Source organism: Polyodon spathula, chromosome 9, assembly GCF_017654505.1.
Source record: "Polyodon spathula isolate WHYD16114869_AA chromosome 9, ASM1765450v1, whole genome shotgun sequence".
Taxonomy (NCBI): domain Eukaryota; kingdom Metazoa; phylum Chordata; class Actinopteri; order Acipenseriformes; family Polyodontidae; genus Polyodon; species Polyodon spathula.
Genome location: NC_054542.1, coordinates 16571566 through 16595322, shown reverse-complemented (window position 1 = coordinate 16595322; position 23757 = coordinate 16571566). Strand labels below are relative to the sequence as shown.

Genomic DNA, 23757 nt, shown 5'->3' with positions numbered 1-23757 from the left:
TCAGTGTTTCACCTCCAGAGATAGGTGGTGTCATATTTCAATTGCCTTGCTAGCCAGCATGAATGCAGTGAGAGTTTTTGACTTGTTTGGTGCTTAGAGACTAAGAGATTTACTTTCTGACTTTTCTGATTTCTGTTTAATATTTGTGTACTTAATAAAATACTACTATTCATTAAACATTTCTTGTGTCTAGCATGTGTTCATAGTAAATCCTCAATCTTTATAACACATTGTAGCAGGGCAGCAGGAGAGAGCCCTGCACACTGTTAAAAAAAGGGGCAGGGCAGGGTTGTTGTTGTTGTTGTTGTTGTTATTTATTTATATGTATTTATAAATATGACAGCGAAGCTGTATGTTTTTGTTATTGTTTTCATATGTTCTGGTGGAGGGGAGGTCGGCAGCTGGTCCTCTGCCAGTAGTATTTAAAAACCTTGTGGTAATGTGTGGCTGTTGGCTAATGCATTACTAAACTAGCCAGCAGTCACACATCATTAATAAACTTGTGCAGATTGTGGCCGAGGGGCCAAGCTAGTTAAACCACTTGGCCACGGTATATAAACCTGCAGCGCTCTCAGTTTGGGGTGGGTGTTCAGAGGAGTGAACGAGAGCGAGTGAGGAGAAAAGAAAAAGGTAAACATAGGATCAGTGAAAGCGATCTGCCCAGCCTGACCTGTGTTTTTAGTGTTCGTGATTTGTTTTATTTAAGCCTTTATTTTGCTCTATGAGCAAGTGTTTCTGTTTAAAAAATTTTATTTCATTTTTTTGTTGTTGAAAATAAAGTGGCGCATGTGCCATTGCACCAAATCCCTGCAGTGCCTGTTTTTTCCTACCTCTGGCCTGACATCACCACAAAGCCATTCCTGTCACACATGTCAATTAAATATTATTAATAAGAGAACTAATCAACCCAGATAAACATTAAATTATCAATTATTGAATTGTTCCTACAGTAACCATTACCAAATGGGATTCAATACCTAAGCCGTCGCAAGTGAAGGATTTGCAGCACCGGCAGATTTGCTTTGTGGATTTTTAGTCATGTGACAACAACAATACAGCTATTATTGATTGCAAAATGCAAATTTTTCATAAAATGTATTATACATCATCTTTAGTCCCTAAAGTCCCTATGTTTAATGTGTAACTGTGACATAGATTAAATGATTCTTGGTGTTAGGATCTTCTTCCTGACCTATGACAGTGATCAGTAAAGGGAACAGAGTACAGTGGACTAGATGGCCCAACAGTTCATTCTCTGGGTTAGGCAGAAGTCAGCCATCTAGAAAGGAGACTGAGCTACGGTACACTAAATCATTGACCTAGAAGGTTAACAGTGTGGCATCCACGGATTGGAGGAGGAGGTGCGCTTGTTAACCAAGGGGTCATGGTTGACGGTATATAAAGGGGATGTAGTTAGCTTTTCCTTTTTGAATGGTTAAATTATGTAACCAGAAGGAGAACTGGTGATATAAGATCGTGAGTGTTTTGTTTGTTTATTGTTGTGTCTGAATTATACTTGTGTGTTATTATTTAGATGGCTAAACACGACCCAGAAGCTGTCACTAAAAGCAACATGAACCTAGACAACACTTCACTGTTCTCACTAAAAAAACTGTATTTTCACCATGAGCACTTACTGTGGACTGGTGTTTGTGTTTGTGTCACGTGTGGATGAATTAAACCGGGACTGTTATTATTTCGGGGCCAACGGGGATTACAGATAAGTAATACATGCCGCTGTATTGCTTCTCACTGACATTGTTATGATTTACATTGTTCGCCATCAGGCATTTGGATTACAAAATACAACCATTAAACAACATTGCACCTGAATTACAATTGTCTGTCTGTTTATTGATCACCTGCACCTGCACACTGAAACTCGGAGCAGCTGATTCAAATTCAGCTCCGTTCTGAGACACGGGCGAGGGGAGGAGCCAACAGCACAACAGAACAACGCAGTTAAATGAGGCAGTCTTCCCAGCGACAGAGAGTGGAAGCAACAGCGTAGGAGAAGTACAGGCATGGAAAAGTGCAGAGCAGTTTAGAAGCAGTAAGGAGAAATTACATCTTTAATTGCTTTAATCAGAAAACACAGGACATTGGGGAAACACTGCAGCTCAAAGTCAAACAGCTGCATGTGTTTTTCTGATAACAAACAAGCTGAAACTCGGAGCAGCTGATTCAAATTCAGCACCAACAGCACAGCAGAACAACGCAGCTATAAACGAGGCAGTCTTCCCAGCAACAGCGTGTGAGAAGTACAGGCGTGGAAAAGTGCAGAGCAGTTTAGAAGCAGTTTGAAAGCAGGCTGACGGCTGCAGAAGAAACTAAACTACAAAAAAAAAAAAAAAAAAAAAAAAACATGAACATGGTCTTCAAGCCAGTAATCTGTGACACCTGCATGATGTGGGAAATCCGAGAAAACCCAGCAGAGCTAAACCAAGTGTGCGTAAAGTGCCGCGCGATCCAGGACTTGCATAAACTAGTAAGTATGCTAGAAATGAAGCTGGAAGAAATGAGACAGCAACAGGATCTTGAGGAGCTGACACACCCACAATTCATGGAAGTCTGCACCACCCTAACAGACTGAAAGCCACCAGGGAGATAGAAGGTCAGAACAGCTGGGTTCAGTTAGGCAGAAGCAGGGAAAAGAAGGAACTTTTTCAAACACAACCACCAGAAATCAAAACAACCAACAAATTTGAGTCACTTCAAAATTTTGATGAGCAAAACCAACAACAAGAGAACGAAAGGAACAACATACTGGACCCTAGTGACAGTGGTGACCAGACAGCAAAAAGAAGGGAGGTCATGATTGTTGGGGACTCCATATTGAGAAACGCAGCAAGTTCAATTCGCAGTTTGGACCCCCTTACTAGAACAATGTGCTGCCTTCCGGGAGCCTCGGTCAAGCACATCACTGAAAACGTGGACAGGCTCTTAGAACGAACAGGAGAAGACTCTGTAGTAGTTGTCCACATCGGTACAAACAACATTGGAAGAGACAGACCAAAATCCCTGCAAAACAAATTCAGAGAGCTAGGAAGGAAATTAAAAGACAAGACCAAAACTGTGGTATTTTCTGGTATACTACCGGCACCTTGCAAAGGACCATATGGACAGCTGGAAATAATTAATCAAAACGCATGGCTGAAGACGTGATGCACACGGGAAGGCTTCACCTATCTTGATCATTGGACCACATTCTACAACGAGGACTACCTGTATAGACGGGACGGACTGCACTTAAATAAAAAGGGAACCAGTCTACTTGGAGAAAAGATCCTCGAGCAGGTTCAGAAGCATTTAAACTAGAAAGGAAGGGGGGAGAAATCAACAAAAAAACAGAAGGGAGACCGCATCAAAACAAGAACAACAGCTCAGGTAAGACAACCATTAAATGTATTTATCTAAATGCTAGAAGTATCAGAAACAAAATTTTAGAACTTGAAGCTACTGCACTAACAAGTAACTATGATGTGATAGGTGTTACAGAAACTTGGTTGTCTGAGAGTGATGGGGACGAATATAATATTTGTGGGTATACACTGTATAGGAAAGACAGGCAGGACAGAAGAGGAGGAGGGGTAGTGCTATACATAAGAAACAGTCTTGAAGCCCAGGAGTTAAACCTGGACAAAGAAAATAAAGCCGAATCAATATGGGTCAGAATAACAGACAAAAATTCAAAGGGCATAATAATAGGAGCATGCTATAGACCGCCAGATTCAGACGGTGAGCAAAATAATCTGTTATACAATGACATTAGAAATGCGTGTAGCAAAGGAGAAGCCATACTAATGGGGGATTTCAACTTCCCCCATATAAAATGGGAAAACCCGGTGGGTAGCACGACGGATGAAATTGAAATGGTGGAAATGAAATGACTGCTTCCTAACACAATCTGTCAAGGCACCGACTAGAGGGGAGGCATGCCTTGATTTAGTCTTTTCAAATAACAAAGACAAAATAACTAAAACAGAGGTCAGAGAACCACTGGCAAACTCAGACCACAACATGGTCTCATTTGAAGTGTTTTTTAAATCCCCAAAAGTAATGACTAAAGCTAAGGTTTACAATTTTAGAAAAGCAAACTATGAAGGTATGAAACAGAGACTAACAGAAGTAGATTGGAGTAAAATAGAGAAAACACCCACAGAAGAAGGATGGTTGTTCTTCAAAAATGTAGTACTAGAGGTGCAAAACAATTACATCCCTAAAGTAGACAAATCTAAATGTAAAACTAAATTGCCAAAATGGTTTAATAGATCAATTAAAAAAAATATTCAGCGAAAAAAGGCACTTTACAGAGCATTAAAAAAGGACCAAAAAGAAAGTACGCAGAAAGAGTACACAGAACTGCAAACGCAAGTCAAAAAGGAAGTTAGAAAGGCCAAGAGAGAAATAGAAATGAACATTGCTAAGGGAGCTAAAACCAATTCCAAAATGTTTTTCCAATATTACAACAGCAAGAGAACATTCAAAGAGGAGATTAAATGTTTAAGAGATACAAATGGCAAAATCGTAGATGAAAAAAAAAAATAGCAAATATATTAAATGATTACTTTTCACAAGTTTTTACAAAGGAAGATACTGACAACATGCCCCACATGTCATCCAGTTCCTATCCAGTTTTAAATAACTTTAGCATAACTGAGGCAGAAGTGTTAAAGGGACTAGGAGCTCTTAAAATAAACAAATCCCCTGGGCCGGATGAGATCCTCCCAGTAGTACTCAAAGAAATGAAAGAAGTAATTTACAAACCGCTAACCAAGATCATGCAGCAGTCTCTTGACACAGGGGTGGTACCGACAGACTGGAAAATTGCAAACGTAATACCGATCCACAAAAAGGGAAACAAAACTGAACCAGGTAACTACAGACCAGTAAGCCTGACTTCTATTATATGCAAACTTATGGAAACTATAATAAGATCCAAAATGGAAAATTACCTATATGGTAACAGGGTCCTGGGAGACAGTCAACATGGTTTTAGGAAAGGGAGATCGTGTCTAACTAACTTGCTTGATTTTTTTGAGGATGCAACATCGATAATGGATAATTGCAAAGCATATGACATGATTTATTTAGATTTCCAGAAAGCTTTTGACAAAGTCCCGCACAAAAGATTAATTCTCAAACTGAACGCAGTTGGGATTCAAGGAAACACATGTACATGGATTAGGGAGTGGTTAACATGTAGAAAACAGAAAGTACTGATTAGAGGAGAAACCTCAGAATGGAGTGTGGTAACCAGTGGTGTACCACAGGGATCAGTATTAGGTCCTCTGCTATTCCTAATCTACATTAATGATTTAGATTCTGGTATAGTAAGCAAACTTGTTAAATTTGCAGACGACACAAAAGTAGGAGGAGTGGCAAACACTGTTGCAGCAGCAAAGGTCATTCAAAATGATCTAGACAAGATTCAGAACTGGGCAGACACGTGGCAAATGACATTTAATAGAGAAAAGTGTAAGGTACTGCATGCAAGAAATAAAAATGTGCATTATAAATATCATATGGGAGATACTGAAATTGGAGAAGGAATCTATGAAAAAGACCTAGGAGTTTTTGTTGACTCAGAAATGTCTTCATCTAGACAATGTGGGGAAGCTATAAAAAAGGCTAACAAGATGCTCGGATACATTGTGAAAAGTGTTGAATTTAAATCAAGAAGTAATGTTAAAACTGTACAATGCACTAGTAAGACCTCACCTTGAATATTGTGTTCAGTTCTGGTCACCTCGCTATAAAAAAGATATTGCTGCTCTAGAAAGAGTGCAAAGAAGAGCAACCAGAATTATTCCGGGCTTAAAAGGCATGTCCTATGCAGACAGGCTAAAAGAATTGAATCTGTTCAGTCTTGAACAAAGAAGACTACATGGCAACCTAATTCAAGCATTCAAAATTCTAAAAGGTATTGACAGTGTCCACCCAAGGGACTTTTTCAGCCTGAAAAAAGAAACAAGGACCAGGGGTCACAAATGGAGATTAGACAAAGGGGCATTCAGAACAGAAAATAGGAGGCACTTTTTTACACAGAGAATTGTGAGGGTCTGGAATCAACTACCCAGTAATGTTGTTGAAGCTGACTCCCTGGGATCCTTCAAGAAGCTGCTTGATGAGATTGTGGGATCAATAAGCTACTAACAACCAAACGAGCAGGATGGGCCGAATGGCCTCCTCTCGTTTGTAAACTTTCTTATGTTCTTATATGACATGGTTTATATAGATTTCCAGAAAGCTTTTGACAAAGTCCCACACAAAAGATTAATTCTCAAACTGAACGCAGTAGGGATTAAAGGAAACACATGAAATGGATTAGGGAGTGGTTAACATGTAGAAAACAGAAAGTACTGATTAGAGGAGAAACCTCAGAATGGAGTGTGGGAACCAGTGGAGTACCACAGGGATCAGTATTAGGTCCTCTGCTATTCCTAATCTACATTAATGGTTTAGATTCTGGTGTAGTAAGCAAACTTGTTAAATTTGCAGAGGACACAAAAATAGGAGGAGTGGCAAACACTGTTGCAGCAGCAAAGGACATTCAAAATGATCTAGACAAGATTCAGAACTGGGCAGACACATGGAGAATGACATTTAATAGAGAAAAGTGTAAGGTACTGCACGCAGGAAATAAAAATGTGCATTATAAATATCATATGGGAGATACTGAAATTGGAGAAGGTATTTATGAAAAAGACCTAGGAGTTTTTGTTGAAAACGTAGTCTTCTTTGTTCAAAACTGAATCGATTCAATTCTTTTAGCCTGTCTGCATATGACATGCCTTTTAACCTGGAATAATTCTGGTTGCTCTTCGCTGCACTCTTTCTAGAGCAGCAGTATCCTTTTCGCATTGAGGTAACCAGAACTGAACACAATATTCAAGATGAGGTTTTACTAATGCACTGTACAGTTTTAACATTACTTCCCTTGATTTAAATTCAACACTTTTCACAATGTATCTGAGCCTCTTGTTTGCCTTATTTATAGCTTCCCCACATTGTCTAGATGAAGACACTTCTGAGTCAACAAAAACTCCTAGGTCTTTTTCATAGATTCCTTCTCCAATTTCAGTATCTCCCATATGATATTTATAATGCACATTTTTACTTCCTGCGTGCAGTAACTTACACTTTTCTCTATTAAAAAAGTGTCCAGTTCTGAAACATACAATATTAAATTACAAACAAATCTAGTAATTTAATGTTCAGGTTGTTTCTTTCACATAATATACAAGCTGTAGTGCATTCATAATTATGCTTAATTTGTCACAATTACATTTTCTTCCTGTTATTTGGTAACTAAGTAATAAATGTAAAAACTGCAGGATTGTGGATTTCAATAATGATCAATGGTGGTACTGGTGACTTGTTGAGCAAAGTGCATTTGATATGTGACAGTGTACTGCTGTATTTAGTTTAGGACGATTCCCTTAATGAAGTTGTTGTTTACATGTGGGACAAGGGTTTTGTTATATAGCCACATGTATGGTAATCTTCGAAGAGAAGGGTTAATGCTAATGTTCAGTCTTTACTGGTAATGGTTAAGGACTAGGGAATAATAATAGCAATGATAACTAGAACTGCCAGGCAGTTTTACGGCTCCCAAGCCCCAATATCAGTACCAGTCTAAGCGTGTTTAGTTCTCAATGTACCAAGTTTAAAATCAACAACTTCAACTGTTCCACAGAAGAAGATTTTGAAAGTTTTTTTTTTTTTTTTTTAAATGCGCCAGGCAGCCATCTTGTTTCTTAAAAGTTAGTTGTATTGCTACAGTGTCAAGGATGATGCTTGTGAGGTTTCGAGTTAGTCAAGTAAACCGTTTGTCAACTGAGACAGTGTAAAATTTCAAACGTAAACAGACACCTGGCGGCCATCTTGTTTTATAAAACATAAGTATTTTGACATATTTGTATTCCATTGTTACTGGGACAATAACTACCATGTTTGGAGTTTGTTTGTCAAACGGTGTTCAAATAGCAGCAGTTCGCTGTTAAGGGCACGTTTCGATAAGATTTGTAGCAGCCATTTTGACATTAAAATTTATCGCGGAAACTTCTGCTTCGCAAACTTGATGCAGGTTTGGATGCTGATGATATATGCCAAGTTTCAGATCAATCGCTTCACCGGTTCCCAAGAAGATTTCGAAAGGTTTTATCGAAAAATGCGTCACGGCGCCAATTGCAGGGACGCAACAGCAAATTTTTTTCAGCACTTGACAGCCAACGTATCCAGTTTGTTACCTGCCAAGTCAGAACCTGATCAGTCACACAGCTTTGAACCAGCAGCAGTTTAAAGTTTTGGGAAGAATAAAAAAATAAATAAATAATAAAAAAAACTTTAACAATAACAATAGGCTTCCCAGCCTTTGGCTTGGAAGCATAATAATAACAATATTATTATTATTATTATTATTATTATTATTATTATTATTATTATTATTATTATTATTAATTTCTAAAATGTTTTTAAAAATTAACAATAAAAGCAGTATCATTATCAAAAATAGTGTATTGTTTAATTTAACTTTGTTAATACAACAAAACATGTTAAAATACACCAAGAGGTTTGTATCTGGCCTACTTTCAGCACGTTTAAAATGATCAAAACTTTTAATAATGTAATCAATGTATTAAGTAAGAAATAACCCACAACAGGGTGTGAGGTAAGACAATTCTTACCGCACGCCCCAGGGTGCGTTGTGAGGCACGAGGCAGCAGGCAGAGTGACTTCAACCACCCAGGAAGTGTGGTAAGAATTGTCTTGCTGCACACCCTGGAGTGGGTTATTTTGCTTATAAAATGGCAAAAAAAAAATTTCAAAATAATTATACAAACTGGCTTTTTTAAGGAAAAAAATAAGACATATTATGTGTCCTTCCACTGAAAAAAAGTCCCTGAAGACTGTTTGATTGTAACATATATTTTGTACTTTTTATTTGCCATAAACATTATTTGCCATTATTGCCATTTTATAGCAACATTATTTCGAGATGAAATGTCATTTGTGAATTGAATGAATTGACTGATTTCCCACTTCTGAGGGAGGATTCAAGGAACAGCCAAACACTGCACTGCACTGGTACTCGAGGGAGGGGCTTCCGAGTGTTTTTTTTTTTTTTTTTTGTAGGAAATGATTCTATTTAGGCTATGCAGTCTTCAAGAGAAGCTGACGAATAATTTCTGAGGCTGTTTTCACAGATGCCGGTAACTGGCATAATTTCCCTAGATTGTAAACCAGCATTAGATGATATGTGGACTAAACGACTTCCGTGTCAGATTGCGCAGTGCTGCAGTCCTTCCCGTCCGCGGTGAGCACAATAGAATTCTATTCCGAGCCTGACCTTGTTTAAAAGCCCAATGTTTGTGTCAGCAGAGAGCAGGAGAGATTTTAATTTTGTTTTAAGTTTCTGAAATCAGAGGGTAGTGGCGATGTATCTGTTTAAAATATTGCACTCGCCAGTCAGTTTTATAAGGCACTATTCAGTTTAATAAGTAGATGTAGCTGCTGCATATACAGTATATTACATGCTGAGTGAGACTCACCTGGTGATTTCTCAGATGGCTTTTGAATAGTGTTACTGCTACGGCTTGCCTCTGAGTTTTCGTTGTTCTGTTCTCTGACTAAATAAATACAACAGTATATTTGCAAGTTTCTCTGTAATTTTTAGTAACAGATTGAAAAAAAAAAAAGACAGTGATTTAAATGCTGTTTCAGTTGTATGTTCACATTTTTAATTACAGAAACATTTTTTAGATAATTGTTACTATTAAGGTGTAGTAATTAATAGATCAGGTAAGTAAGTCGGTCTATGATGTCATAGCCGTGCGATAAGACAATTATTACCATTTTATAAACAAATATGCATTACATGTAGGCCTACCTTAAATTATGTTTTCTATTATTTATTAATCCTGACAGTCACTTTCATCGCTCTCACTTATTAGTAGTTCATTACACTCAAGCTAATCCTTAGCTTCAATGGCAATGACAGAGACCTGGCGTTTAATAGAGACCCAGCGTTTATTTACAGTATTTGGCGACTATTTGAGACCCAGCAATTATTTCAAGTTTTATGGTACACCCCCCATAGTTGAGAGTGTAAACTTATGCCCTGTATGAAACAAAGCCTTTCTAATCAAAGATTATATTACACGTTCCAAACTTGGATTTTTGTTTCTGACTGAGACTTTCTTCATTTGGAACTCTTTGCCCGAGCATATCAGAAATTCACCCACAGTGGCTATTCATCTTTATTATTTAGTGTTCTGATTTTATTTTGACATGGTTATTTTAACTGTTCTATATAATTCTTTATGTGTTTTTATACATTTGAGGTTTTTTGACTTTGTGTTTTTATAATATCTGTCTTTGTAATTGTGAACTTGTGTGAAGTACCTTGAACCCTGTGGTATGAAAGGCACTCTATAAATAAAGTGTTATTATTATAATTCTGCTTATCTTATTTGTGTTGTAACCCCAGAGATATTGCTAGTCATTGTGAATGCTCTATCTGTGGTAAAAGATACCCAGTTCCTTTGAGAACTGTGACAGAGAGAGAAGGTATTTGAACTGTAAATCTCCCTCCCGACCAGAAAGGGTGCTCTGTAAGGTTGGTGGTAACCAGTGGTGTAGTGCTACTTTTATAAGTGAGGGTCGCTATTATCTCCCCCCCTCCCGTTTCCCCATACAGCACCGCTGTTTATCATACTGAATTGCAGTATATCACAGTAGTTACCATATTTGAAAGGACTACGTTTACCAATTCAGACAATTGGGTTTTTAGGTATTATTTTAAAGCAATAGTATACAAGGCACTACACCAAGAGCCATCAATATAAATAAACAAATAAATACCTATTTTCATAACACGTTTCCTATGCTTATCCGCTACTAAACCACATTCTAATGTACAAATTAAGATAAATTGATACTAACTTCCCAAAGGCCCACTGCTACAGGTGCTTCCACAGCGAGTCTCTTGGGATCGGATCAGCCTGTGCCACTCTTGTTTGTGTGTCATCGGCTGAGTGGTGATGACTCTGCAACCAAGTAGTGATGTACGGTTTGGGATCCCATTCTGAGAGTTTTTCAGAAACATGAGGGCAGATACTCAATGAAGCAGAAGTTTTGTGCACAATGGTAAAATTATTAAATTCATCATTCAAAATCTTTGTTCGCATTCAGCTGAGCTACATGGAATTAATTTCACACAGTTAAGCTATGGCTGGAGCTCCCTTGGAGTTTTACGTCCTTGTGTATCAATATAATCTCTGTAGGCATTTACAGTTGTTGGCACTTTAAATCTCCTACACAGAGACCTCATTTGTGGTTCCATATCCTGCATAAAGTTCCACAGGCCAGTGATCACAGTCCAGAACACCCAATTCTTCCACCAGTGACTGGTATTTTTTTTCACCATCAGATACAGCTTGTCCAGTTGAGCGGTGTGATGAGGTCGTAGTGAACATTCAGTTATCGCACTTCAGATAAACAATAAGTGCTGACTTGCTACTCAAACTTGTTGATTCGTCACTGATCACAGAAATGTTGCAGTTGGTATGGACAAGGAGCTGACAGATTTTCTTTCTCATTTCAGAAGCTATGTGGTCAGTTATTTTCATAGTGCTATATCGAGAATGTAGCCAACTCTAATATCAACGCCATTAATCTTCTTCATTAAGCTTCTAAAGCTCTAATAAACTGAAGTAGTCAGAGAAGGGCCTGTCAGTGTTTGCAAGGTAATATGCAGACCGAAAAACAGCAAGAGTGCTATCAAACTTCGATGCATTCCAGTCGTCGCACATTTTCTCCAGAGTTGCTCCTTTGACTTTTCCTGTAATCTGTTTACAGTAATATGTGCCTTTGACTGTTGGTGCTGCAAAATTTTCTTTCGCAATGATTTCAATTGGGCTGCTCAGTCTGATTAATTGAACGAAACTTTAAAGGAGCACCATTCACATGAAATGCTGACACCCTGTACATTCTTAAAAGCACAGAGACTCCTGATTTTATGCAGATATTGCAACCAAGTTTACCATTACTGCAACCAATCCAAGGATAAACCACCTGTTTCTCCTCCTGCCCCATTTCAGCAGTCCAAACAGCAGGCCATGCTGGACACGGGGATTCAACACTTGTTTGGTTCCTATCCTCATAAAAATCACATCCTTCGCTGTTCATTGAGGCTGCGATAGGAATCCTGATTTTTTCCTGATCAGTATACTCCTTATTGAAAAAGGAATCTATAGTTTTTTGCTTCCAGACCATATTTCTGTTTTCGCAATAGTTGTGAATGTATAGGTTTGGTTTCCAGCTATAAACAAATATGTCAGTAATCGCGCTATTAGACTGGTGGACTAGTCGAAAATAAATAACATAACTTATAAAATTATACACAACCTTCATACTTCATAAACAATAATATCAGTGAATCTACGAATGGCTACATGACTCAAAATAATATTGAAATTATTGTTCATTGTTATTAATCATATTATGTGTAACCCACCCCCCGGGGGGGGGGGGGGGTTGGGATTGGGATTGGGGGGGGGGGTTCGTAAATCCGTTTGCAAAACAAAAAAAAAACTGTTTTTAATTCTCTCAAGGGTTTCTTATGTTATTTTATTGTTTGCTTATTCGTATACACACAGTCCTATATCTATACCCATTAAAATGAGCAAAATAATCTACATGTCGCTCTCCCTGCCCACAAGAAGTGAGGGGTCGGTGCTCCTTGTCGCCCTACCAGCACTACACCACAGGTGGTAACCTTTCCCCTAGATGGGCTAACTTGCTGGCAGGTGGAAACCAAAAGTCTGCCATCTTGGGGGAAGTGCGTAACTGCAAGTACCCTGAGCGACTCCGCTCGCTCTGTGACATGAACTCATCAGGACAGTGGTGAAGGAAATATTTTAGAGGCTCTTGGGTGATTGCACTGGAACCAGTGTTTTCTAATTCTAACAAATCAAAAAATAGTGTAGCTGGTTTCTCATTAAATGCACATCTAACACATATAAGTAGCACTGTCTGATGACTAACAGCTGTACATTCGTCAATTAGCACACCAAATTTAAGATCTTTCTCTGTCATATGTTTTACAATTGTTTTCTTCATTTCAGTTCTAATGAAATCACAAATCTGCACGTCTTCCTTGACTGCAGCACTCTTCCCCAGTTGATTCCATTTCCTGTCTGAAGGTCAACCATGGTTGGCCCGTCTATAAACGGGTGTTGAGTCTTCCTAACCATATAGGCTGTTCTAAATATCTTCCAAGTTTTTTCTTCATGTTCAACCTTCTGTTTTTGCACATGGAACTCCAAAAGAACCTCCTTGGCTTGCTTCATAATATCTTCTGCATACTGATGCCCTGGACTTTTTTTTTAATAACTGAACAAAGATTTCTGCATTTCTATGACTACTTCCTTCTTTCCTCTTGCTTCCTCTTAATATCTCCACTACACCTGTCAATCTCTGCAGTCTCTCTCTCTCTTGCTCTGTAAGAAAGAACAAAGCAAAACCTTCTTTCTAATAATAATTACATATTGATTAATAACTTAAAAATATCTAAAAAATATAATTTTAATTCACTTTTCAACATCTATGAAAAATGCAATTTCTGCTTTCTACTAGAACTGTATTCTACTAGAACCACCGGATTTTCTTATTACCCAAAACCGTTTCGCCGGTCATTTTAACCGGTACATTTTTAAACAGCTTCGATATGAAAATGAAAGACAAACTATCGGTTACAACTCAAAAGTTTTATTTAAATGGAAAATTAAAGATAAAAGGCTTTATTTTCAAAATCAGCGCATGAAGCACAACTACAAAAAAAAAAAACTGTAATAAAATAAACATAAAAAAAATAGTAAACAAGTATATGTACTTACAAAACTATAAAACTGAAATCATTTTTTCTAATACTAAAATATATATAATACTACTTCCGGTATGTCAGCTCCTATTGTGCTATATGTAATGTCTTCTTACTGTATTGCTCTATTTATTTATTTGTTGTATTTATTTATAACTTGCACATCACAAACACTTGTAAGTCACTTTTCTCTGTTACATTCCTTGTATCAAACGAAAGATTGATGTACAATTTTCCCTTTCCGGTCTGATGTTGGACAGGGAAAGATGTCAAGCACAGGTCTCTAGTCGTTTTTTCTCTGGAAAAAGCCAAGAAAACCTTTCAATGGCCGAGTGAGACCTATAGGAGCCGAGAGAAGCCGGAAAAAAGGGGAGGGGGCAGATCTGAGCAATAATCACAGCCTCTGCTCCACAGAGATAACACGGACACAAACAAAGAAGGTAGCTGCTTCCGCACCCAGGCGCAAAGAATATCACTGACATTTGCAGAGCTTTTTGAGATGTTGTAGTAATAAAATAATGACTTGGATTGCATTATTGAGTTTAGTGATAAAACGAGTGATCAGCAGATGATTTATCAGTATGCACGACTATGAAGAGGTACAGTGGCTTGCGAAAGTATTGACCCCCCTTGGCATTTTTCCTATTTTGTTGCCTTACAACCTGGAATTAAAATGGATTTTTATTTGGATTTCTTGTAATGGACATACACAAAATAGTCCAAATTGGTGAAGTGAAATGAAAAAAATAACTTGCTTAAAAAAATTCTAAAAAATAAATAACGGAAAAGTGGTGCGTGCATATGTATTCACCCCCTTTGCTATTAAGCCTCTAAATAAGATCTGGTGCAACTAATTACCTTCAGAAGTCACATAATTAGTTAAATAAAGTCCACCTGTGTGCAATCTAAGTGTCACATGATCTGTTACATGATCTCAGTATATATACACCTGTTCTGAAAGGCCCCAGAGTCTGCAACACCACTAAGCAAGGGGCACCACCAAGCAAGCGGCACCATGAAGACCAAGGAGCTCTCCAAACAGGTCAGGGACAAAGTTGTGGAGAAGTACAGATCAGGGTTGGGTTATAAAAAAATATCTGAAAAACTATGAACATCCCACGGAGCACCATTAAAGCCATTAGTAAAAAATGGAAAGAATATGGCACCACAACAAACCTGGCAAGAGAGGGCCGCCCACCAAAACTCACAGACCAGGCAAGGAGGGCATTAATCAGAGAGGCAACAAAGAGACCAAAGATAACCCTGAAGGAGCTGCAAAGCTCCACAGCGGAGATTGGAGTATCTGTCCATACGACCACTTTAAACCGTACACTCCACAGAGCTGGGCTTTACGGAAGAGTGGCCAGAAAAAGCCATTGCTTAAATAAAAAAATAAGCAAACACATTTGGTGTTCACAATGTGGGAGACTCCCCAAACATATGGAAGAAGGTACTCTGGTCATATGAGACTAAAATTGAGCTTTTTGGCCATCAAGGAAAACGCTATGTCTGGCACAAACCCAACACCTCTCATCACTCTGAGAACACCATCCCCACAGTGAAGCATGGTGGTGGCAGCATCATGCTGTGGGGATGTTTTTCATCAGCAGGGACTGGGAAACTGGTCAGAATTGAAGGAATGATGGATGGCGCTAAATACAGGGAAATTTTTGAGGGAAACCTGTTTCAGTCTTCCAGAGATTTGAGACTGGGGTGGAGGTTCACCTTCCAGCAGGACAATGACCCTAAGCATACTGCTAAAGCAACACTCGAGTGGTTTAAGGAGAAACATTTAAATGTCTTGGAATGGTCTAGTCAAACCCCAGACCTCAATCCAATTGAGAATCTGTGGTATGACTTAAAGATTGCTCTACACCAGCAGAACCCATCCAACTGGAAGGAGCTGGAGCAGTTTTGCCTTGAAGAATGGGCAAAAATCCCAGTGGCTAGATGTGCCAAGCTTATAGATACATACCCCAAGAGACTTGCAGCTGTAATTGCTGCAAAAGTATTGACTTTGGGGGGGGGGGGGGTGAATACTTATGCACGCTCAAGTTTTCTGTTTTTTTGTCTTATTTCTTGTTTGTTTCACAATAAAAAATATTTTGCATCTTCAAAGTGGTAGGCACGTTGTGTAAATCAAATTTACCAAAAAATCCATTTTAATTCCAGGTTGTAAGGCAACAAAATAGGAAAAATGCCAAGGGGGGGGTCAATACTTTCACAAGCCACTGTATGTGATAAATACAGCGAACAAGGGGTAGGGCGGGGCTGGAGATGCAGTACTGAGTGTCCTGTTGATATACAGTGCCTTTTAGACTTATTTTACTTTGAATAAAATTACTTTTAAACAGCGTGTGTAAAATAAACAGTGCATGTGAAAATAAATTCACAGACGCTGAATAAATTTGGACGCTGATCCAAAATGGAAAATTACCTATATGGTAACAGGGTATTGGGAGACAGTCAACATGGTTTTAGGAAAGGGAGATCGTGTCTAACTAACTTGCTTGATTTTTTTGAGGATGCAACATCGATAATGGATAATTGCAAAGCATATGACATGGTTTATTTAGATTTCCAGAAAGCTTTTGACAAAGTCCCGCACAAAAGATTAATTCTCAAACTGAACGCAGTTGGGATTCAAGGAAACACATGTACATGGATTAGGGAGTGGTTAACATGTAGAAAACAGAAAGTACTGATTAGAGGAAAAACCTCAGAATGGAGTGTGGTAACCAGCGGTGTACCACAGGGATCAGTATTAGGTCCTCTGCTATTCCTAATCTACATTAATGATTTAGATTCTGGTATAGTAAGCAAACTTGTTAAATTTGCAGACGACACAAAAGTAGGAGGAGTGGCAAACACTGTTGCAGCAGCAAAGGTCATTCAAAATGATCTAGACAAGATTCAGAACTGGGCAGACACATGGCAAATGACATTTAATAGAGAAAAGTGTAAGGTACTGCACGCAGGAAATAAAAATGTACATTATAAATATCATATGGGAGATATTGAAATTGGAGAAGGAATCTACGAAAAAGACCTAGGAGTTTTTGTTGACTCAGAAATGTCTTCATCTAGACAATGTGGGGAAGCTATAAAAAAAGCTAACAAGATGCTCGGATACATTGTGAAAAGTGTTGAATTTAAATCAAGGGAAGTAATGTTAAAACTGTACAATGCACTAGTAAGACCTCATCTTGAATATTGTGTGCAGTTCTGGTCACCTCGCTATAAAAAAGATATTGCTGCTCTAGAAAGAGTGCAAAGAAGAGCGACCAGAATTATTCCAGGCTTAAAAGGCATGTCATATGCAGACAGGCTAAAAGAATTGAATCTGTTCAGTCTTGAACAAAGAAGACTACGTGGCGACCTAATTCAAGCATTCAAAATTCTAAAAGGTATTGACAGTGTCGACCCAAGGGATTTTTTCAGCCTGAAAAAAGAAACAAGGACCAGGGGTCACAAATGGAGTTTAGAAAAAGGGGCATTCAGAACAGAAAATAGGAGACACTTTTTTACACAGAGAATTGTGAGGGTCTGGAATCAACTCCCCAGTAATGTTGTTGAAGCTGACACCCTGGGATCCTTCAAGAAGCTGCTTGATGAGATTTTGGGATCAATAAGCTACTAACAACCAAACGAGCAAGATGGGCCGAATGGCCTCCTCTCGTTTGTAAACTTTCTTATGTTCTTATGTTCTTATAAGTGGACCACAAAAGGTTAAAACCAAGATTAATTTTTTTAATCTCAAGATTAATGGTGATTAACTGGTTTTAGTCACTTTACAGCCCTAAATTTATATACAGTGGTTTGCAGAAGTATTCACCCCCCTGCAAAGTTTTCACATTTTGTTGGCACCTGAGAGTACTCCACGACGCTTTCAAATTAGACATTACATGTAGAATCTACACAAACTACTCAACATTGCTAAAGTTAAAAAATGCATATATAGTATATAAAAGTAAGATTTACAGAGACAAACAGATTAATTTCAATGATCTTGACAGATCTGCAAAGTTCTGTGTCTGAGATGGGAGTCAGTGTTCACACATCAACATTAAGCCGGTCCCTACACAAGGCTGGCCTGTATGGACGGGTGGCAAGAAAGAAGCCATTACCTGAAAAGCCTCATCTTAAACCACATATGGAGTTTGCAAAAAAGCATGAAGATGATACTGCAAACATGTGTTAAAAGGTTTTGTAGTCAGACGTGACAAAAATTTAACTTTTTGGTCTAAATTCCAAGCGTTACATCTGGCGCAAGCCCAACACTGCACATCACCCAGTCAACACCATCCCAACTGTCAAGCATGGTGGTGACAGCATCATGTAATGGTGATGCTTCTCTTCAGCAGGGACTGGGAAGCTTGTCAGGATAGAGGGGAGAATGGATGTTCAATTTTCCTGTGAAGAATGGGCAAAAATTTCACCATCCTACTGTGCAAAGCTAGTAGAGACCTATCTAAAAAGATTCATAGCAGTAATTGCTGCAAAAGCTGCTTCTACCACATACTGACTTAAGGGGATGAATACTTATGCAACCAGTAAATTTTATTTTGTACACTTTCTTTGCAAGTTTTGCCAACATTTAACCTCCTCCTCATATAACAGTGTTCAGTTTAACTACTACACTAATAAAAAAAGTTAGTTTGAAGAAGTGCACAGATTATTTTTAATTCAGTAAAATGTGACAATATTGGTATGGGGCGAATACTTCTGCAAACCACTGCAAAACTCCAAGAACGCAAATTCAAAAGGATTCATCCCCTTTGATGATATGACAGTGTTGTCTACAAGGTGCTAGATATGATAATTCAAAACCTAATTCTAGAAAAGTCTAGCTGGATTATTGGTGAACATTCTTATAGAACAGGGGTGGCCAACCTTTCACAAACCAAGAACCAAGGAAATAAAATGTACAGTGAAAAAAAGCCACAAACTTTAAAAAATGCTTAATTTAGAATTTCACTGATATTTTTTTACTGCAATTACTATGACACACACACACACACTATTAAATGAAGCTGACCTTTATTTTTTCTAGTACATACATAATATTGATATCCAAACAAATACATTTTCACTAAATATAAAAGCAAAGTTTTGTTTTTGTTTCTTATTTGGGTGAGGAGCTAACTATCGTTTACTTTCTTATACCACATACAGGCAGGATCTGTACTCAGTGTGACTTGACATTCTTTACTACGCACATTGTTCTGAATGCAGCTGTAGTTCAATGTCACTATTTAGATCTGAGATGGATACACTCTATCGCGTGATGTGAGAGCTGCAGGTCTGAAATTTGCTTTTGCAGTTGATTGCTGTTTGGACATAGGATAGCAATAACATCCCTAAGGCAAGTTTTCACAAACTGACCTTCGGAGTAGGATTTTTTTTTTTTTTTTTTACATGGGCAATGTTCCAGGACACTTGTTAGGAGTAGGCTAGAGTCGTGGTCTCAGGATTATTTGTGTCTGTTTATCCATTTGCTTTTTACCGACAGCAGTCATTTTGACAGGTATATTTTAATCAGCTCCAATATGAAAATGAAATACAAACTTTCAGATACAACTCAGTAGATGTATTCATGAACATAATATCTAATATTTGCATAGCAGAAACACCATCTTTAAATGGAAAAAATTAAAAAAATGTTTATTTTCAAAATTAGCGCATACAACGCATTGCGGTTTTAGCGTTAACTTTTAAAGACAGCAGTTCAGAATCTTTTGGAAATTTTTTGTCAATGCGTGTATGGTTTGTAGTGAAACAACACTGCAGATTTGAAGGTTTTAATTTTACATAAGCAGATCAATCGAAAATTAGCTGAACTCATTTCTCTCCGTCACCAACTCAACCAAACTCAAGGCAGTTGGAAATACAAGGTTGCAAGCAGGAACTGTAACAAAAAAAAAACTGTGCTTCCTTTGAGCCTCTGATCACTGGCCTCAAACGTCACTGGGGAAAAAAGTAATGAAGCTACATCATAGCGTATCTTTGGCCACACATTTCAAGTGCCTCCCCACACGTGATAAGTTTCAATAATGTCGACATGACAACATTAGAAGTAGGAGGGTCTTCCTTTATCATCACATCAACACAAGAGAGTGCAGTGCAGTGCAGAGAAATGCAAGTTCTAATTTCACGAAACACAAGATGGTAATCAAAGGAGAACTTTATTATTAAACAAAAGTTACATGCAGATTGTTTTAAAAGTGCTCTGGATGTATCACAGCGCTGGCCAGCACTAGCATTCAAGCAGGCTGTAAATTACGTCTAATAACTATGTCACATTGAAGGTATTATGACTGTAACATAATGAAATTAGAACCACCGACCACATATTATCTATAAGAGCTTCTCAGCGATCGATCCAGAGTGAAAAAATGGCAATCCAGTGTTAATTATTTTTTAAAAAACATGTTTTTAATTAGGACATAACTCTTACGTTAGGCAGCACAGAAGTGGTTAAGGTTCATGGCATATGGTCCAGAATACAGTAAAAGAGAGCCCTCATGCAGTGTATATGCTGCAAGGTTACACTGAGTAACCTTAGCGTATAACACCAGAAGCCCAATTAAGGCATGGCTAACTACCCCATGACTTAAATTGGAACACAATAAACTTGTCCAGTGGAGACAGGTTATCTAGATCATATGCAATCCTGACCGTGTCTACAATCCACCTCGACAACCGCTGTTTAGACAGGCTTGCCTGTGGAGACAGTAAACAGGAAAGCTTTCTTTAAGACAAGAACTTCAGCTCTGCTGACTGTAGGGGCTCGAATGACCGTCTTGTAAGTGTGTCCAGCACCACACTCAGTCACCAGCGAGGGACAAGGTCATCTCAGGGGGTTTTAACCTCTAAGCACCATTCAAAAACTGTCCCGCCAGGAAGTGTTCTCCTGGGGAGACTGAGTCAATTTTAATATGGCAAGCTGATATAGCTACCAGAAATAATAATAATAATAATAATAATAATAATAATAATAATAATAATAAACATCTCATTTGCTGGATGGAGCACAAGGAGTTGACTTGATCATGGTCACACAGTAAGCCAGTCAGGGGCAGAGGTGGGATTTGAACTAATGACCTGGTTACAAGCCCTGGACTTTAACCATTGGACCACACTGCCTCCTAAGTCAGCGGGTCATGACGGGCGGCAACTCCCACAGCTGACTGTACAGCAGCCGTGCCAGTGCCGAGAACCAGGTCTTCCTGGCCCAATTCGGGGCCTGGTCTTGCTTGACCTTCTCCAAGCAGTGTAAGCAGTGGTACCGGTGGAAAAGTATAGAGCATAGTCTTGGGCCATCTGTGGGCCAGCATGTCTATGCCGAGCCGGTGACTGCTCTCCATTAGGGAATACCAGTGGGGGCAATGGACGGACTCCTCTGGGTGAAGTAGCCATTCCGAATTGTTGGGGCCTCCTCTTGAGAGTAGGTCCTTCCGGCCAGGTGAACTGCTCTCACCAAAAGCAGGTGATCGTGAGCCCATAGCAAAATATTCCGGCAACATGACTGTGATCGGCAGAACGCCTTGGCAGTTGGATGTAAGCCACCACTGTGGTGTTCTCCGTGGACCGGACTGGCTGGGAGGTGTACCTAGGAAAGTTGCGCGAAGCTCAAAACACGGCTGTGCTACAGCTCGGAGCTACTGCACGAACATTGACACACAGACCCCGCTGAGGGAAAGCTTGCTTTATTGACATCCAGGAGGAGCACGTCTGCTCTACAGGAACTACTAAACGAAACCCTTTCACTAAAAGAGTGTGCTCGTGAAGGCATTGCCCAGCCAAAGCCGTGTGGCAGGAGTCTCCGTGAAAAAGCAGGGACTCCAGGAGCCCAGAAGTAGGTCAGTTTAGGGGATCTTAACCAAGTATAGCAAGGGTTACCATAGGGCAGTAGGTTCCTGGAGTGGGACGCCTAGAGGAGTGCAGGCTCTTAGTCCTGCTCCTACCCCCAGAGGGTCGCTTCCTAACTCCTGGTGTAAAAGTACAAGGGTGAAACCCAGGCATGGTGCAAGGTTGAAAAAACTGTTCAGACGTGCAATATGTGCATAAGAAGAGACAGTAAGCTGACTGGTGCTGAAAACCGTTGTGTACACAGAGTGCACAGGAATGGAGTACTGGGAACGTTCTTGGCGCCAAACAGCACTAAGTGACCTTGGTACCAATAAAGGTGATGGGTACCTACTTTCGTACCGACCAGGTCACTGGAACAGGCTCTGGTACTGAGGGGGCAGAGGTACTGAATTTGTTATTTGTTTTTCACAACAACTGACTGGTAACTTGCAGTGCACTGCAGTATCAAGTCCTGGCAGTGCCAACAGTGGCACTGGGGATATTTTTCGTGCAGCCCACTGCAGAACTGCATTCAAACAATTGGAATAGTATTGACGATACCTTATTTTTTTCCATAAAGCGTCGTCCTGAACCATTGCTCCATGTTTTCAAACATGGAAGGGGTCATTAATTCCTCCAGGACATCCCTTGAAATAAGAAGCATCTGTATATACTGAAAGCATTTTTAATTTAAACATCTTATTACACAGGTCGTAAAAATACTCCTTACTTTTCTTGTGGCTTCCCAGTGCAATCAGGTATTTTTCTCCTAAAGAAGATGGCAGGTCCGAACTGGTGATCACCACAGTGTCCGGTCCCATATCATGAAGCAAGTCCATTACCTGGAACACAAAGGAAGAAACAGTCAGAACTCAACATCCACTCTCTGTGTTCACAGGATCTAAAGCGTAAAGGTTCATGTTCGATCTGCTACAGCCCACAGATTTAATACTGTATTTTATTTATAGAACAATGGCACTGGCTAATTCTTCACAGTGCACCCTACCACTGTCATTTTCTGTAACAAGTTTGTAACATGCTTCGGACCATGAAACCACCTCCAGAAGCGTGCACTGTCTGAATGATAAATGAGGGTTTCACAGCCAAATCGCCTCATCTATCAAATGCCACGATGTGTAGCTCCCAGAGCATTGTTCAAGTAGAAACAGGTGTGTTAACAAGAAAGACTGGACAAAGTAAACAAAAAAAATGAGTCTCAGTTTCAGTTATCAGTATACCTAGACGGATAACTACTGTGCTATATACCTGCAAAAGTTCATGCAAAACTTTAATCCACTCTCTCCAAGCCCCTTTTGAAATATTGGTGATTAAAAGGATGAGTTTATTAGATCTGGGTATCTACGGAGACACATGCATGTTGGCGTTCTTTCCAATGAATTAGGATTGTTGTCTTAGCTGTCATCAAGCCAGAGGCGAAGATAATATTTGGTACATATGCTCTGTAGAAGTTGTGCATCAACCTCAGCAGACTCAGGACAGAATGGCCCCTCATTTACCAACTTTTCAGAGAAGGGCCAATAGCTATTGATTAGAAGGCAGCACATTAGAAGGCTATTGATTAGAAGGCACAGTACCCCTCTGGCCACACACGTCATTGTAAGTCAAAATTATATATTCCATTTTTATTTTCTAGTTTTTGGTACCAATCAATGATCATGAAAAAGTGCCTTCTGACAATCTAAATAATAGATAACGACGCATTTTACCTAATTTCTTGACTGCATTTTTTTTTTATTCAACAGTATAAGCTGAGGCATGGATCAATGTGTAATAAGATTACTTATCCTGTTCTGATCAAATGAAATGCTGTCACTTCTTTCCTTATGAAAGGCTTATTTAAAATGTGCAGAGAAGTTTTCAGATTGTCTAGAGACACTTTCTCATTATCATTGCTTGGTACTGAAAAACTGCATAGACAAGGCAGGAAATGTCTTCATACAATTAATATGTTTTTAACAGGATCCTTTTTTGTTTTAAGTGATACCTGTTGGCTTCATGTC

The 23757-nt window shown here is 39.0% G+C and overlaps 1 protein-coding gene across 6 annotated transcripts in view; it reads right to left on the bottom strand.

The window, feature by feature from the left end:
- LOC121320437 (pyridoxal kinase-like) overlaps window positions 1-23757 on the bottom strand; it is a 166738-nt gene that overhangs the window by 30461 nt on the left and 112520 nt on the right. For 5 of the 6 annotated variants that reach the window (XR_005950842.1, XR_005950843.1, XR_005950844.1 and 2 more), the window contains exon 8: window positions 22467-22578. Coding sequence is in view for 2 of the 6 variants with exons in the window: in XM_041258768.1 (XP_041114702.1) it covers window positions 22467-22578 (112 nt within the window). In the remaining 4 variants the exon portion in view is untranslated. Of the gene's footprint in view, window positions 1-12648; window positions 13506-22466; window positions 22579-23757 lie in introns of those variants that run through there. The other variant, XM_041258769.1, reaches the window with a different exon arrangement.